Source organism: Sorex araneus, chromosome 1, assembly GCF_027595985.1.
Source record: "Sorex araneus isolate mSorAra2 chromosome 1, mSorAra2.pri, whole genome shotgun sequence".
NCBI lineage: Eukaryota > Metazoa > Chordata > Mammalia > Eulipotyphla > Soricidae > Sorex > Sorex araneus.
In genome coordinates, this window is record NC_073302.1 from 40,396,880 (window position 1) to 40,410,602 (window position 13,723).

The 13,723-nt window shown below is 51.9% G+C and overlaps 1 protein-coding gene across 1 annotated transcript in view; it reads left to right on the top strand.

The window, feature by feature from the left end:
• Positions 1-12,945, top strand: part of DCAF12 (DDB1 and CUL4 associated factor 12) — a 33,416-nt gene extending 20,471 nt beyond the window's left edge. The window contains exons 4-9 of the mRNA XM_055141838.1: positions 135-195; positions 3,771-3,961; positions 4,854-4,919; positions 6,098-6,260; positions 9,234-9,409; positions 10,890-12,945. Coding sequence (XP_054997813.1) covers positions 135-195; positions 3,771-3,961; positions 4,854-4,919; positions 6,098-6,260; positions 9,234-9,409; positions 10,890-11,048 — 816 coding nt within the window. The 3' untranslated portion in view covers positions 11,049-12,945. The remainder of the gene's footprint in view (positions 1-134; positions 196-3,770; positions 3,962-4,853; positions 4,920-6,097; positions 6,261-9,233; positions 9,410-10,889) is intronic.
• Positions 12,946-13,723: the final 778 nt, after the last annotated feature.

Consider the following 13,723-nt stretch of genomic DNA (forward strand, 5'->3'; position numbering starts at 1 on the left):
GAATAAAGTTGGTCTTTTCACAACAATATTTTCACCAGACTTGTAGGATTAGCGGGAGTCTGTTGTGATCCTTATTTTACTAATCTGTTGTTTTTTTCCCCTCGCTGTTCCTGTCTGTCGCTCCCTCGCTCAAGGATGGACACAAGGACTGGATCTTTTCCATTGCTTGGATCAGTGATACTATGGCAGTATCTGGTAAAATTACCCTTTTGTAGGGCGCCTTTGGTGTGGCAGGGAGGGGATGGCAGAGAACAGAGAAGAGACAGTTGTATGATTGCAGCAGCCCAGTAATAGACCGTCAGCCATGGGACAAAGATCTTGTTTCCTGTTTTGGATTACCACCTGACTTTGAACAAGTCACTTCCTGTGTATATTACTGGTCTGGACAGTGGAGGTGCTGGCACGCTATATTTATTAGTCATGCAGGCAGCAGCCAGCCTCAGCTTTTTGTGTATGGGGGGAAAGATAATGATCATTAAGGTTTTTTATTTAATTTTTGTGTGTGTGTGTGGTACCAAGGATGGAATCAGTGCCTCACACATGCAAAGCAAGCCCTCTCACTGAGCCATACCCAGGACCCCCTCAGGAGCCCTTCTGAAAAAGTTGATGTGCTCTACAAAGTATTAGGAGTAATTCTTTTCTGTGTCTCAGAGGTTTTGTTTGTTTGGGGCTTTTGTTTCTTATTTGGGGCTGTGTTCAGGGTTTCTTCCTGACAGTGTTCAGGGGAACCAGATGCAGTACCGGGGATCAGACTGGGCTTGGCTGCATGCAAGGCAAGTGCCTTGACCCCTGTGACGTACCTCCAGCCCCGAGATTTGTTTCTTGTTGATTGTGAAGAGCTCTATAAGATTGGGAAATTTTCCTTCCAGTGTAAAGCAGTCTAAAACTACAGAAATAATTGTAGAAAAGACAACAGAGAGATTGAAAACAAATGTTTTCTGGATTTCCACAGCAGCTTGAAAAGGAGTTCTTCCAACCAGTTTTGCTGGATACCCTTATGTAGAGATAGAACCCCCCCTAATTCTAGATTCCCAAATTTTAAAAAAAATGATCATAATAGGGCCAGGGAGGTAAATAACTTGCATGAGTGCATTTTGATTCCCATCACTGCCAGGAATAAGAGAAAAGAATAATCATCATTAAATATGTATCTCATACAAAATATTTACTTCTCAAAATAATTAGATTATGAAATGATACCATAATTGGCCAAAGGCCACACAGATAATGAAAACAGAGACGGATTGAACCTAGGATCTGAATCTGATTCGATTTCAAAGTCAGAACTAACAAATCTAAAGGAATATAAGTATTCATTTGGCTTCTTTGTAAGGCAATTGAAAGTGGCCAGAAAAAAAAAAAAGGAAAGAAAGAAAGTGGGCAAAAGGACAAACTCAGTCAAGTAAGGACTGAGGAGGACTCATGGGACTGGAGCACGTGCTGTCCACGGAGGAGCCCGAGACCATGAGCACAGCCACGAGTGACCCTCAGTCACTGAGCCGTGTGTGGCACCTAAACCAAAAAAGGAAAAGAGGGGCTGGAGCAATAGCACAGCAGGTAGGGCGTTTGCCTTGCACGCGGCCGACCCGGGTTCGATTCCCAGCATCCCATATGGTCCCCCGAGCACCGCCAGGAGTAATTCCTGAGTGCAGAGCCAGGAGTAAACCCTGTGCATCACCGGGTGTGACCCAAAAAAAACCAAAAACAAAAAAGGAAAAGAAAAAGAGGGGCCGAAGAGATACTCCAGTGGGCCAAGCACAGCTTTGCATGCAGGAGGCTCGGGTTCATGCCCGGACACCGCATGGTCCCTTGAGCACCGCCAGGGCGACCTGTGAGCACAGAGCCAGGAGGAGCCCCTGCCTACGTGGTAGAAATGGGCTTCGATAGCAGGGTGGACAGAGAAATAGATACGGGATCTAGCTAATCAATAGAATATAGGTATAAATAAACAATCTGTTGGGAAACTCAACCTTTAGTATGCTTGACATTTTTCTTAATAAAACTTGTGTAGCTTAACTTTAAAAATTTTTTTCTTGCACAATAAACCATGCATAATTCTCCAGATGTGCCTTTTCTCTGGCCTTTTTCTAGATTTCACACCTGATGAACCCTCTGCTTTGAAAGCCTGCCCCTAAGCTGTATGATGCCAACAAAGTAGATGATATCTTTTCCCATGTTTGATAATTTCTGAAGCATTCAAGAGCTTTGCCATATGGAAAGGCCACCTTCTGGTCTCAAAGGAGAGTTGGCAGATAACTGCTGGACAGGAATTTAGAAGCACTTTTTTTTTAAGTTGTTCTTGGTACTGTTTTACGACCATAGATGTTCCTGGATTTTGCCACAGATTTCCAGTTGTACTTTAGAGGATGGTCCTGTGGGGCCAGGAAATGGCTTATTGGTCAGGCGTACATACCTTATGATGCATGGGGACTCAAGTTTAGTGACCACCCTCTGCCCCTACCCCAGCATTGCTGGGCTCAAGCAGTACCAGATGGTTGGGGTGAGCATTGAGACATCCATCCTAATTGAGTATCACCAAGAGTAGACCCAGGCCTCTAGAGCGCTGATTGGAATGAATGGGTGAATGAATGAGGGACCAGAGAGTACAGCGGGTGGAGTATTTGCCTTACATGCAGCCTTCCCAGGTTTCAGGCCTGGCACCCCATATGGTCCCCAAAACCCTGCCCTGCCAAGCAGTGATTTCTGAGCACTGAGCCAGGCATAGGCCCTGAGCAATGCTGGGTGTGAAGCCCTGAGCAATGCTGAGTGTGGCCCAAACTTTTGAATAAATAAAGTTATAGAAATATAACTCAGGCTGGAGCGATAGCACAGCGGGGAGGGCGTTTGCCTTGCACGCGGCCGACCCAGGTTCGATTCCCAGCATCCCATGTGGTCCCCTGAGCACCGCCAGGGGTAATTCCTGAGTGCAGAGCCAGGAGGAACCCCTGTGCATTGCCGGGTGTGACCCAAAAAGCAAAAAAAAAAAAAAAAAAGAAAGAAATATAACTCAATAGGGGCCAGAATGATGGTACAGAAGGCAGGGCACTTGTCTTGCATGCAGCCAACCTGCTTGGCATCCCATATGGCTCCCCCTCCCCCAAGCACCAACAGGAATAATTCCTGACTACAGAGCCAGGAGTAATCCCTGAGTAGTTGTCAGGTGTGACCCAGAAAACAAACAAACAAAATTTTAAAATAGCTAAATAATAAGAGCTTGTCCAGAGTTGGGGATGTTACCCAGTGAGTGAGCTCGTGACTAGAGTGTATGAAGCTCCTGAGTTCAGTCCCCACAGACTCAAAAAGATGGTACCCTCTTAGTTTACCACGAGCAATATATTCAGGAAAAACTGAGGGTCGGGGGACAGGAGAGGTAATATGACGGGTAGGGTGTATTCTGGCCCTGGTTTGGTCCCCAGCACCACGTGGTCCCCTGAGCATTACAGCTGTAATCCTGGAGGCCTTGGAGCCCCACTGGGATGGCCTGAGTACCTCCAGCACCTCAGACCCTCACATTGAACCACTGACCTGGTTGATTGGGTAATCCCTGGGTGGGACCCCTGGGCCTCCAGGCACTATCGGGAGACCAAACAATCAAAGATGTTAAGGTTTTGGGGGTGAGAGTGATAGTACAGTGGGTAGGGTGTTTGCCTTGTACGTGGCCGACCTGGGTTTGTTCCCCAGCATCCCATATGGTCCCCTGGACTTCTCTGGTAGTGGTCTGGGGAGATGTGACCGTGCCAACTAACACCCGGCCTTCCCTTGCTCTGCAGGCTCACGTGATGGTTCTATGGGGCTCTGGGAAGTGACCGACGACGTGCTGACCAGAAGTGACGCGAGACACGAGTCCCAAGTCCCCGACTACGCTCACATCACGCATAAGGCCTTAAAGGACATCCCCAAAGAAGACACGAACCCTGACAACTGCAAAGTCCGGGCTCTGGCCTTCAACAACAAGAACAAGGTAGGAGACTGGCAGAGCAGCCTCGAGGCCCCCAGACCTGCCATTCCCTCCCCACACCCCCGAGCACACCCCCCCCCCCCCCCGCTTTCACTTCCTGCCCTTTCTCGGGACACGCACTCCCAAGGTCAGCTTGCTGCTTAGACTGGTGCTGACACCCAGGCACGTCTAGGCTGAGGGGTCGGAGCTGAACTCAGAATCCCCAGCTGGCAGTCTCCGTTTCCCCGGGGCGACTCTGATTTGACTCTGATTTGCACATGCTGTTACCGTTGCTCTATTTTCGGTGTGATTTTCATACATCCCTGAAAGCAGTCAGCTTTTGCCCTTCAGGGCTGTTTTTTGGTTTTACTTCGTCTCTTACTGTTTCTTTCCCATGGTACCGGTGGGTCTTAACTGGACATGGAGTCAGTGGCCAGTCCAGGGCTGGGGTGGGGACCCAGAGCCAACCGAGGAAGTGGACACTTCTCTTCAGAATGAGACGAGGCCACACCCTATCTCCCGTCTGTATTCGCGATGCAGGGTAGACTTAGTGCTTCCCATCCAACACCCCCACTCCCGCCTCCCTGTCCAGTTGCTCCCGGGCCGAGACCTGTCCTCTCTGCAGTGTCTGTGCTGTGGCCGGACTCCCAGCAGGATGTCGTGCCGTGGCTGTGTAGGGAGGACTGGTGCAGGATGTCCGTGTCATCACTCCCCTGTGGACTCGTTGCTCTGCTTGTAAGAAGCAGCCAGGGGTGCACTGTGGACGGGCAGTTCCCCACAGGTTCTCCCCCCACCCCACCCCACCCCTGCCCTAGGCAAGGGACGGGCTGCCAGGCGTCAAGGTCTGCTCTGCCTAGGCTTTAGTGCGCACTCCTGCTTCAGATGGATGCTAACCCAGCTGTTGTTGCTCCCGTAGGAGTTGGGAGCGGTGTCTCTGGACGGCTACTTTCATCTCTGGAAAGCGGAAAACACACTGTCTAAGGTGAGGTGAATGGGACAGAATGGTTTTGCCTGAGATTGCACCTTATCATTAAAATGCTTCCATCCTCCCAGAGTTTTTTTGTTGGGGGATGATGGGTGGCCATCCCCAGTGGTGCTCAGGGCTTACTCCTGGCCCTGTTAACTCAGGAATGACTCCTGGTAGGACTCAGGGACCATATGGAATGCTGGGGATCAAACCTGGGTCAGCCACATGCAAGGCAAGCGCTCTGCCCATTGTCACTCTGCTACCTTTCTGGCTCAGTTCTTTTCATTCTTATTTGTAAAGCCCCAGTTTGCAAGAGTCCAAGCATATGACTGCACAGCGCGTGGACTTTGGAGTTTTGACATGCTTCTCAAGTCTTTAGTCCTGGGGCTGGAGTGATAACACAGCGGGTAGGGCATTTGCCTTGCATGCGGCCAACCCGGGTTCGATTCCCAGCATCCCATATGGTCCCCCGAGCACCGCCAGGAGTATTTCCTGAGTGCAGAGCCAGGAGTAACCCCTGTGTATTGCCGGGTATGACCCAAAAAGTAAAAAAAAAAAAAAAAAGTCTTTAGTCCTTTGGTTTGCTGTTGGAGGGGGTCACGCTCAGCAGTACAGGGGGACTGTGGGTGCTGGGGATGGAGCCTGGGGTTCACGCATAAAATAGTTTGGGCCCTCTCCCCGGCCCAGTGCCCACATCGTGGTGTGTCTTAACTCACCCTCTTTTTTTCTCCAATGCCTGGGAGTGGAGTGGGGCCTGGCTTCCTCCATGGAGGTTTCTCTTTATTCCTCACTCTGTGTGGCCCCCACGTGGAGAAAGCCCACAGAAGTGGGTGTTGTGGAGCAGTGCTCCCAAAAGAATCATGGAAAAGCGGAACTCCACTGCTCTGCGGGCCGAGAGACTGCAGGGGTTACAGCGGCTGACCCAAGTTGTCGTCCCGGCCCCTGAAAGCTTCGTTGGGGGTGGCCCAAAAACCTAAACAGGAAAATGTTCTAGGACCTGTTCAAGTGGTAGAACATAATAAGCCTTAACGCCTTCTGAGCCTGTGGGTTGAGTCTCGTCCCCGGTGCCTCAGAACCCCTGAGCACCGCTAGCCAAGGCCCTGGCCCAGCCCTGTGGGGGGAGCCCTCTGGCCCCCACCGCCACCGCAGCAACAAAGGGCAGCGTCCACGGCAGCACCTCTGTCTGTTTTCAGCTCCTGTCCACCAAACTGCCGTACTGCCGCGAGAATGTGTGTCTGGCCTATGGTAGCGAGTGGTCCGTGTATGCCGTGGGCTCCCAAGCCCACGTCTCCTTCTTGGACCCACGGCAGCCGTCGGGCAACGTGAAGTCTGTGTGCTCCAGGGAAAGAGGCAGTGGTAAGCGTCCCGCCGCTCCTCTCGGGCTCCTCTCGGGCTCACGGCATGTGAATGCTGACCCTCAGTTCTGGGGGTGGGACCTGGGTGGAGCCAGGTGGGTGTGTGCTGGCACAGGAGGGGCGTTTGAGACAACCCAGAGGAATGTGTGGCTACACATGCCATTGGGGAGAGGAGAGCGGACAGGCAGGACATTGGTCAGAACCTACTTCCTTTCCCGTGGATGGGTGGGGTGGGGTGGGTTTGGGGGCCACATACTCCTGGCTCTGTACTCAGGAATTACTCCTGGTGGTGCTCAGGGGACCATCTGGGATGCCGGGGATCAAAGTAGGGCCAGTTGGATGCAAGGCAAGTGTCTGCCCTCCCTGCTGTCCTATCATTCTGGCCTCAGTTTGTGCTTTTTTTTTTTTTTTTCAATCCGGTGAACTGCCTGAGGCTTAAATTTCATTTCTTACTAAGGATGGTGTGCAGAGTTTTGTTTTGTTTCGTTTATCTTTTTTGGGTCAGACCCAGTGGTGCTCAGGGGTTCCTCCTGTCTCTGCACTCAGGAATTACTCCTGGTGGTGCTCAGAGGACCATATGGGACACCGAGGATTGAACCTGGGTCGGCCACGTGCAAGGCAAATGCCCTCCCCATTATACTATTGCTTGGGCCCCGGTACGCGGAGTTTTAAAGGGGGCCAGAGGAAACTTCGTGGGGTGAAGATCAGTGTTCGCAGTTGTGATGGTGTTGGTGCTGTGAATGATGTAGCGTGTTAAAACCTCGAGTTGTAAAAAAAAACAAAACCTCGTTGTACACTTCAAGTGTGTACGGTGTGTGTATGTGTGTCAGGGTCCCTCGGCTAGGCATGGGGGGCGGGGGGGGGTTCAGCTCTCACTGCAGGTGTGCCAGACATAGTATTTTTCTCCAGGATACGTTTATCTGGCACATTTCATTTTGCAAATAGTCCTTGGTGAGAGGCAGGGGGCGTAGAAATGGGTAGAGAAAGGTAGAATTGATGTGTATAGTAGTGGAGACTTATGACCCATGGTGATGAGATAACAGACACAGTATCATGCATCTTGTCGGGAAAGCCAGGGACAAGAATTCAGATCATCCAGCTTCATACTTCCTCTTCTGAGGAGGTTGTGAGGGGGTTTTGGTCTCACCTGGCTTGGGACACTATATGTGGTTTTAGTCTCACCTCTGCTTGGGACACTATATGTGGGTTTGGTCTCACCTGGCTTGGGACACTATATGTGGTTTTGGTCTCACCTGGCTTGGGACACTATATGTGGTTTTAGTCTCACCTGTGCTTGGGACACTGTATGTGCTTTTGGTCTCACCTGGCTTGGGACACTGTATGTGCTTTTGGTCTCACCTGTGCTTGGGACACTGTATGTGCTTTTGGTCTCACCTGTGCTTGGGACACTGTATGTGCTTTTGGTCTCACCTGTGCTTGGGACACTGTGTGTGGTTCCAGGGATTAAACTGGTGTCAGCTTTGTGCAAGGCAAGGACTCTCACCTGTATACTTCTGACCCCCACAACCTTTTTTCTAACCCCTGTACTTCCTCCTGCCCCTGAAAACTTTTTTTCCTTTCTGTTGCTGTGCTGGGGATTGACCTCAGTTCTGTGTGCGAGGCATACAAGGTGCTCTTCACCCCTGAGCTGTATCGCTCGCCCTCCACTAACTTATTAACCAAAAATTCCCTTTCTTCCCTCTACCCCACCACCAGGAGTGATCCCTGAGTGAAGAGCCAGGAGTAAGCCCCAAGCACTGCTGGGTATGGTCCAAAAACCAACAAAAGTACAACAAAGGAAGATCATGTTTTAAAACAGAATAGTCTGGGGCCGGAGCGATAGTACAGCAGGTAGGCTGTTTGCCTCTCACATGGCCGTTTGCCTCTCACATGGCTGGCTGACCTGGGTTCGATCCCTGGCATCCCATATGGTCCTCCAAGCACTGCCAGGAGTGATCCCTGAATGCAGAGCCAGGAATAACCCCTGAGCATTCATTGCAGGGTGTGACCCGAAAAGACTAACTAAGTAACTAACTAACTAACTAACTAAAGCAGAATAGTCTTAGGGTCCTGCTTTTTGTTTTGTTTGCATTAACACTCGGACTTATTTGTGGCAGTGCTCTGGGGACTATATGCAGTGCTGGGGGTCAGACCAGGTTCACAGCCAAAGCAGCAGCATGGAAGGCAAGTGCCATCTCCTGTGCGCTCTCTCTGGCCTCAGGATAGCAGTTTGGGGCCCAATGAAAGGAGATCCTTATTGAGGCAGTGTTGAATGTTTCTGAATGTGCGAAACATCCCTAGTGTAGGCACAAGTTAAAAATCTGGGTGAGGGGGGGCTGGAGAGATAGCATAGCGGGTAGGGCGTTTGCCTTGCACGCGGTCGACCCGGGTTCGAATCCCAGCATCCCATATGGTCCCCTGAGCACGGCCAGGGGTAATTCCTGAGTGCAGAGCCAGGAGTAACCCCTGTGCATCGCCAGGTGTGACCCAAATAGCCAAAAAAAAAAAAAAAATCTGGGTGAGGGGAGAAGATTGTGGGGCCACACTCAGCACAGTGCTCCAGCATAGCTTGCAGCGGGGCTCAGGGGAGACTGTGGAATGCCCGGCCTTGAACCCTGGCTGCCTACATGCAGGACACATTAGCCCTGTGAGCCGCCATCTCCCTGGCTCCTGGGTTGGAGACGTTCAATAGCCAAGAGCTTCGAGTTAGGAGCGGTGACTCGAGAGTGAGTCAGAGAGGCAAGGAGGTGCAGAGCAAAGGCATGTGGGGACAGCATTAGGGATGGGAGGCGGGGGGGGGGGGCTGGAAAGGGGGAGTTGCGACAAGGGCAGGTCCCCGTGAGTCTGTGGCTGATTCGTCAGTGACGTCTGCCGTGGGGGAGACACGGCCTGGTGTCCGAGGTGCCGTGTGGCTGCCCAGGAAGCTCTCCCTCCAGACCTTCCCTGCACCTCACGCCCTGCTTCTCTCCCGCAGGAATCCGCTCCGTGAGCTTCTACGAGCACATCATCACCGTGGGCACGGGCCAGGGCTCCCTGCTGTTCTACGACATCCGAGCGCAGAGGTTCCTGGAGGAGCGGTTCTCGGCCTACGGGTCCAAGCCCAAACTCACAGGGGAGAACCTGAGACTAACCACCGGCAAAGGCTGGCTGGTGAGTGGCCTCAGCCCCACAGCGGCCGAAGGCTCCCTTTGTCCTGCCCACCCCTCGCACTGCCGCTCACCCACTGCCTGCCACAGGCTTCTTCACTTGGAGTCTCTAGGAGCAGAGGAAAACACTTTCCCTCAACTCTGCTCTTGTGTTTTTGCATTTCTGTAAGAAAACCGTGGCCCCAGCAAGCCAGAGAAATGGCACAGTGGACAGGGCGCTCGGAGTTGGCACCCTGTATGGCCTGCCAGGAGTAGTCGCTGAGCACTGAGTCAGGTGTGAGCCCCTGAGCATTGCCGAGTTTGGTCCAAAACCCAAGAAAGAAAGAAAAAAATTGTGGCTTAGTAAGATGTACTTGTTGACCCAGAATCTCACCAAAATGATGACAGGGCAAGGAGGAGAAGGAACCTTCTGAGGCTGCCAGTGAATTTAGTAAAGAATTTGATTCTAGGGCTGGAGCGATAGCACAGCGGATAGGGCTTTTGCCTTGCACGCAGCCAACCCGGGTTCAATTCCCAGCATCCCATATGGTCCCCCAGGAACCGCCAGAAGTTATTCCTGAGTGCAGAGTCAGGAATAACCCCCTGAGCAAAGCTGGGTGTGATCCAAAAAGGGAAAAAAAAGAAAAAAAAGAGAATTTGGTTCCTGGGCTGGAGAGAGAGTGCAGCAGGCTGGACCTTGCACACGGCCAACCCATGTTTGATTCCCCAGCACCCCATTTGGGCCCTCAAGCACCACTAGGGTAACCCTAGTCGCTTTGGTGTTGCTGGACCCAAGCAGCACCAAGTCATCAGTTCCATGCTGTCAGCTCCTGAGCATTACCAGGAGACCACCCGCTGCCCTCCCCCCCCAAAAAAAATAATAATAGAGTTTGGTTCTGCCTGCCCTGAGAATTGTGTAAGTTATTACTGTGTTGGGCTGGAGAGATAGCACAGCGGGTAGGGTGTTTGCCTTGCAAAAAGCAAAAAAAAAAAAAAAAAAGTTATTACTGTGTTTTGGTTTTGAGCCACACCCGTTGGTGCTCAGGGCTTGTTCCTGGTTCTGCTCAAGGATCACTCCTGGAAGGTCTCAGACGGATCAGGGGGACTCTGTGGGATGCCAGGGATTGAACCCGGGTCGGCTGCATGCAGGGTGGGCGCACCATGTCTCCGGCCCCTGTAGCCATACTCCAGACAGTCACTGCCTCCTGGTGGTTCAGTTGGAAAATTTGAGTCTCCAGGCCCCAAGAGCATCATTGTCTTCTAGTCGTTGTTTGATTTGGGGACCCACCGGCAAGTGCTTGGGGATTGCGCCCAGAGGGGCCGAGGGGAGCGTGTGGTGCCGCGGCTGAGCCGCGCCTGCTGTGCGCGGTGCACGTGCTCTGCCCCTTGCGCTGGCCTGAGCTCCCGCCTGCTTCCTGACACGGTTCCGGCCCTCTGTCGGGCCGTTCCCACTCCCTGCCCCCTGGCCTCGTGGTACTAACCCAAGTCTCCTTCTCTTCCCGTAGAATCATGATGAAACCTGGAGGAATTACTTCTCGGACATTGATTTCTTCCCTAATGCTGTTTACACCCACTGCTACGACTCGTCCGGCACGAAACTCTTTGTGGCAGGAGGTCCCCTCCCTTCAGGGCTCCACGGCAACTATGCCGGGCTCTGGAGTTAATGACGACTAACTCGCCCCAAAAATGCAGAGATTTACACTAACCTCCCCCCTCCGTTTCCTTATTTCTCTTTCTTTTTTTTTTTCCCCCTCCCCCCAATTGTGTGAGGCCCTCGCTTTAGTGGGGACTCCAGTCACCCACGTGGTTTAGGCACCTGACAGGAAGAAGCGCTGTGCTGGATTCTGAACGCTTTTTGGGTCCCCTTTCCCATTTTTTTGGCAATCTGCATTTTCCTTGACTTTTTTTTTTTTTCCTGACTTCTCAACCAAATGTTGCTGTCGAATCCCTTTTATTTCCTTCTTCTTTTTTTCTTTACTTGTCTTCCTGGCCCCCCTCAGCCGACGCGTCCTCCTCACCGGCCTTCCCCGGGGGAGGTGGGGCTCCTTTCTAATTCTCCAGTCGCTGTCAGGCTTTCCGTGAAAGTCCGGCGGCTGCGTGTGCGCGTGTGAACCTGTGTGTGTGCCTGTGAGTGCCGTGTGTTACTGAGATGACCTGGAGTGAGGGTTACTTGTAATTAAAATATTTATAAAAGAAACAACTCTATTTACAGAGTCCAGCTGTAGGACTTAATCTTTACCTTGGGTGTTTTTCGGGATTTTCGTTTTGTTTTTTTCTGAACCTAACAGCACTGATGATAGGAAATGAAAGTAGAAAGGCAGCATTTCCCCACCAGAAAGACCCTTTGCATTAGACTGCAGGCTTCCAAAAAGTGGTTCCCGCCCTGCCTGTCTCCCCGTCTGTGTAGCCCCTGCAGGGACCATGTCTGCATCTGTTTCCCGTGCCCCCCAGTGACCCCCTCCTCCCCTCCCTCCCCTCCCATCACACTACATCTGTGCTGCAGGGGGCAGAGGGGTGTCTAGACCTGCTGGGAGCCACCCCCCGGCAGCCCTCGGGACCTTCCCCTCCTCTGCCCAGTCAGTGGGTTTTGCTTTTCTTTCCTAAGCAGGGCTCAGTCTGGGAGGGTGGGAGGGTGGGGGTGCACGGGGGCTGTACCTCTGTGTTGCGAGTGCTCCACGTGTGGAACGTCTGTTTTCTTAGTGCATCAGGATGGGGGAGGGCGGGGCGTTGTGAAGCCTGCTGTCCCCTCTGTCAGCTCAGGAGTTGCGGGGGGTTGGGGGTGCCCACGGGCCAACAGCCTGTCAAAGCGTCTGTGTGCTTCCTACCTCCTCCCTCCCTCCAGCTGTGGCATCTAAGGAGTTGGTTTGGTTTTTTTTTTTTTTTTGAAACTTGCCGGCCACCAGCTGACCTTGATGTCCAGCTATCCCTTGCTTTCTTCGCATCATGTTGCAGAGAACAGCTGTTTTTTCACCCACCCATTTCTCCCCCATTCTGAGCTGGAACTGCTGCTGCCAACAACCAGCCCTTTCCTGGCCAGGGCCAGGGTCAGACTGAGTCCTGCAGGGTGTGAGTGGGAGGGTTGGGTTGTGTTTTTTAAGAGTGTCTTGATGATGGGCAGGGGGGGGGTGGGGGGGAGGGTGGGGCAGGAGGGAGCGGGGAGCGAGGGTGGGGGGAGAGAGTTGGCCCTGCCTCGGTGTGGTACAAGGCATAGACTCGCATAGACTCTAGAACTTGCATCTTCTAACCTAGAGAAGTAGGTGCTATACACAGGGAATGAAGCGAAATGCTGGATGCTTTAGATCTTTTAATTGTCTTAATTGTTTTCTATGATTACACTACAGGCTGTAGATCTCTTAGTTCTCACAGAACTTCTATCATTTTAAACTGACTTGTATATTAAAAAAAAAAAAGATCTTAAGTAGGGTGTTTTGTACTGTTGCCAGCCCCTCTTCTGTGATGGGTAAATGGATTTTGATTGTTTTGGAGATTTTGTTCTTAAAAATGTAGCACACTTGACTTTTTTGGCAAGTAAAAATAATAATAATAAATATTATTCCAGTGCACGGTGGTGTGAATGAGTGTACGAAGCCAAGAAGCAGCAGGGCAAAGGCCCCAACAGGCCGATTGGGCGGTCAGCTCGTTGAGGAGTGAGGAATCGCTTGGCACAGAAGTGGCTCTCGAGCTCCCCCAGAGTAAAAATAGATCAAGTCCGCATACCAGCACCTGCCCGCTTCAGACACCCGAAACCAGTGCTCTGGGCCCCGGGCAGGCCAGTGATACCCCCAGAGAACCATGGTTTTCTTTTGTTTGGGGAGCACACCCAGCTGTGCTTCGGGCTCACTCCTAGGGGTGCGCCAGGGATTGGACCCAGGTTGTCTGGGTGCAAGGCAATGCCCTGCATGCTGTACTGTCGAACCAGCTCCCTCCCATTTTCTTTTCTCTTTCCCCCCCACTCTTCTCAAAAGGGCTTTTGTACTTTGGGCCTCTTCTTTGGAGTTCTTTTTTTTTTTTTTTTTTGCGGGGGGGGGCAACATCCGGCGATGCACAGGGGTTACTTCTGGCTCATGCACTCAGTGCCCAGGAGACCATGTGGGATGCTGGGAAACCTGGGTCAGACGCCCTACCCCTACCCACTGTGCTATTGCTTCAGCCCCAGAGTTCTTTGTATGCTGCTTTGTGTTTCCTTTTGTTTTGATTTTGTGTTTTGGGAGGCCACATACTCTGGTTAGCTGCCTAGGGGCTGTTCATGGCTGGGAGGACATCGTGATGCTGGAGATTGAACCTGGGCCTCTGGCCTGCTCGACAGTCTGTTTTCTCTATCTCCAATATTGAGGTTCTT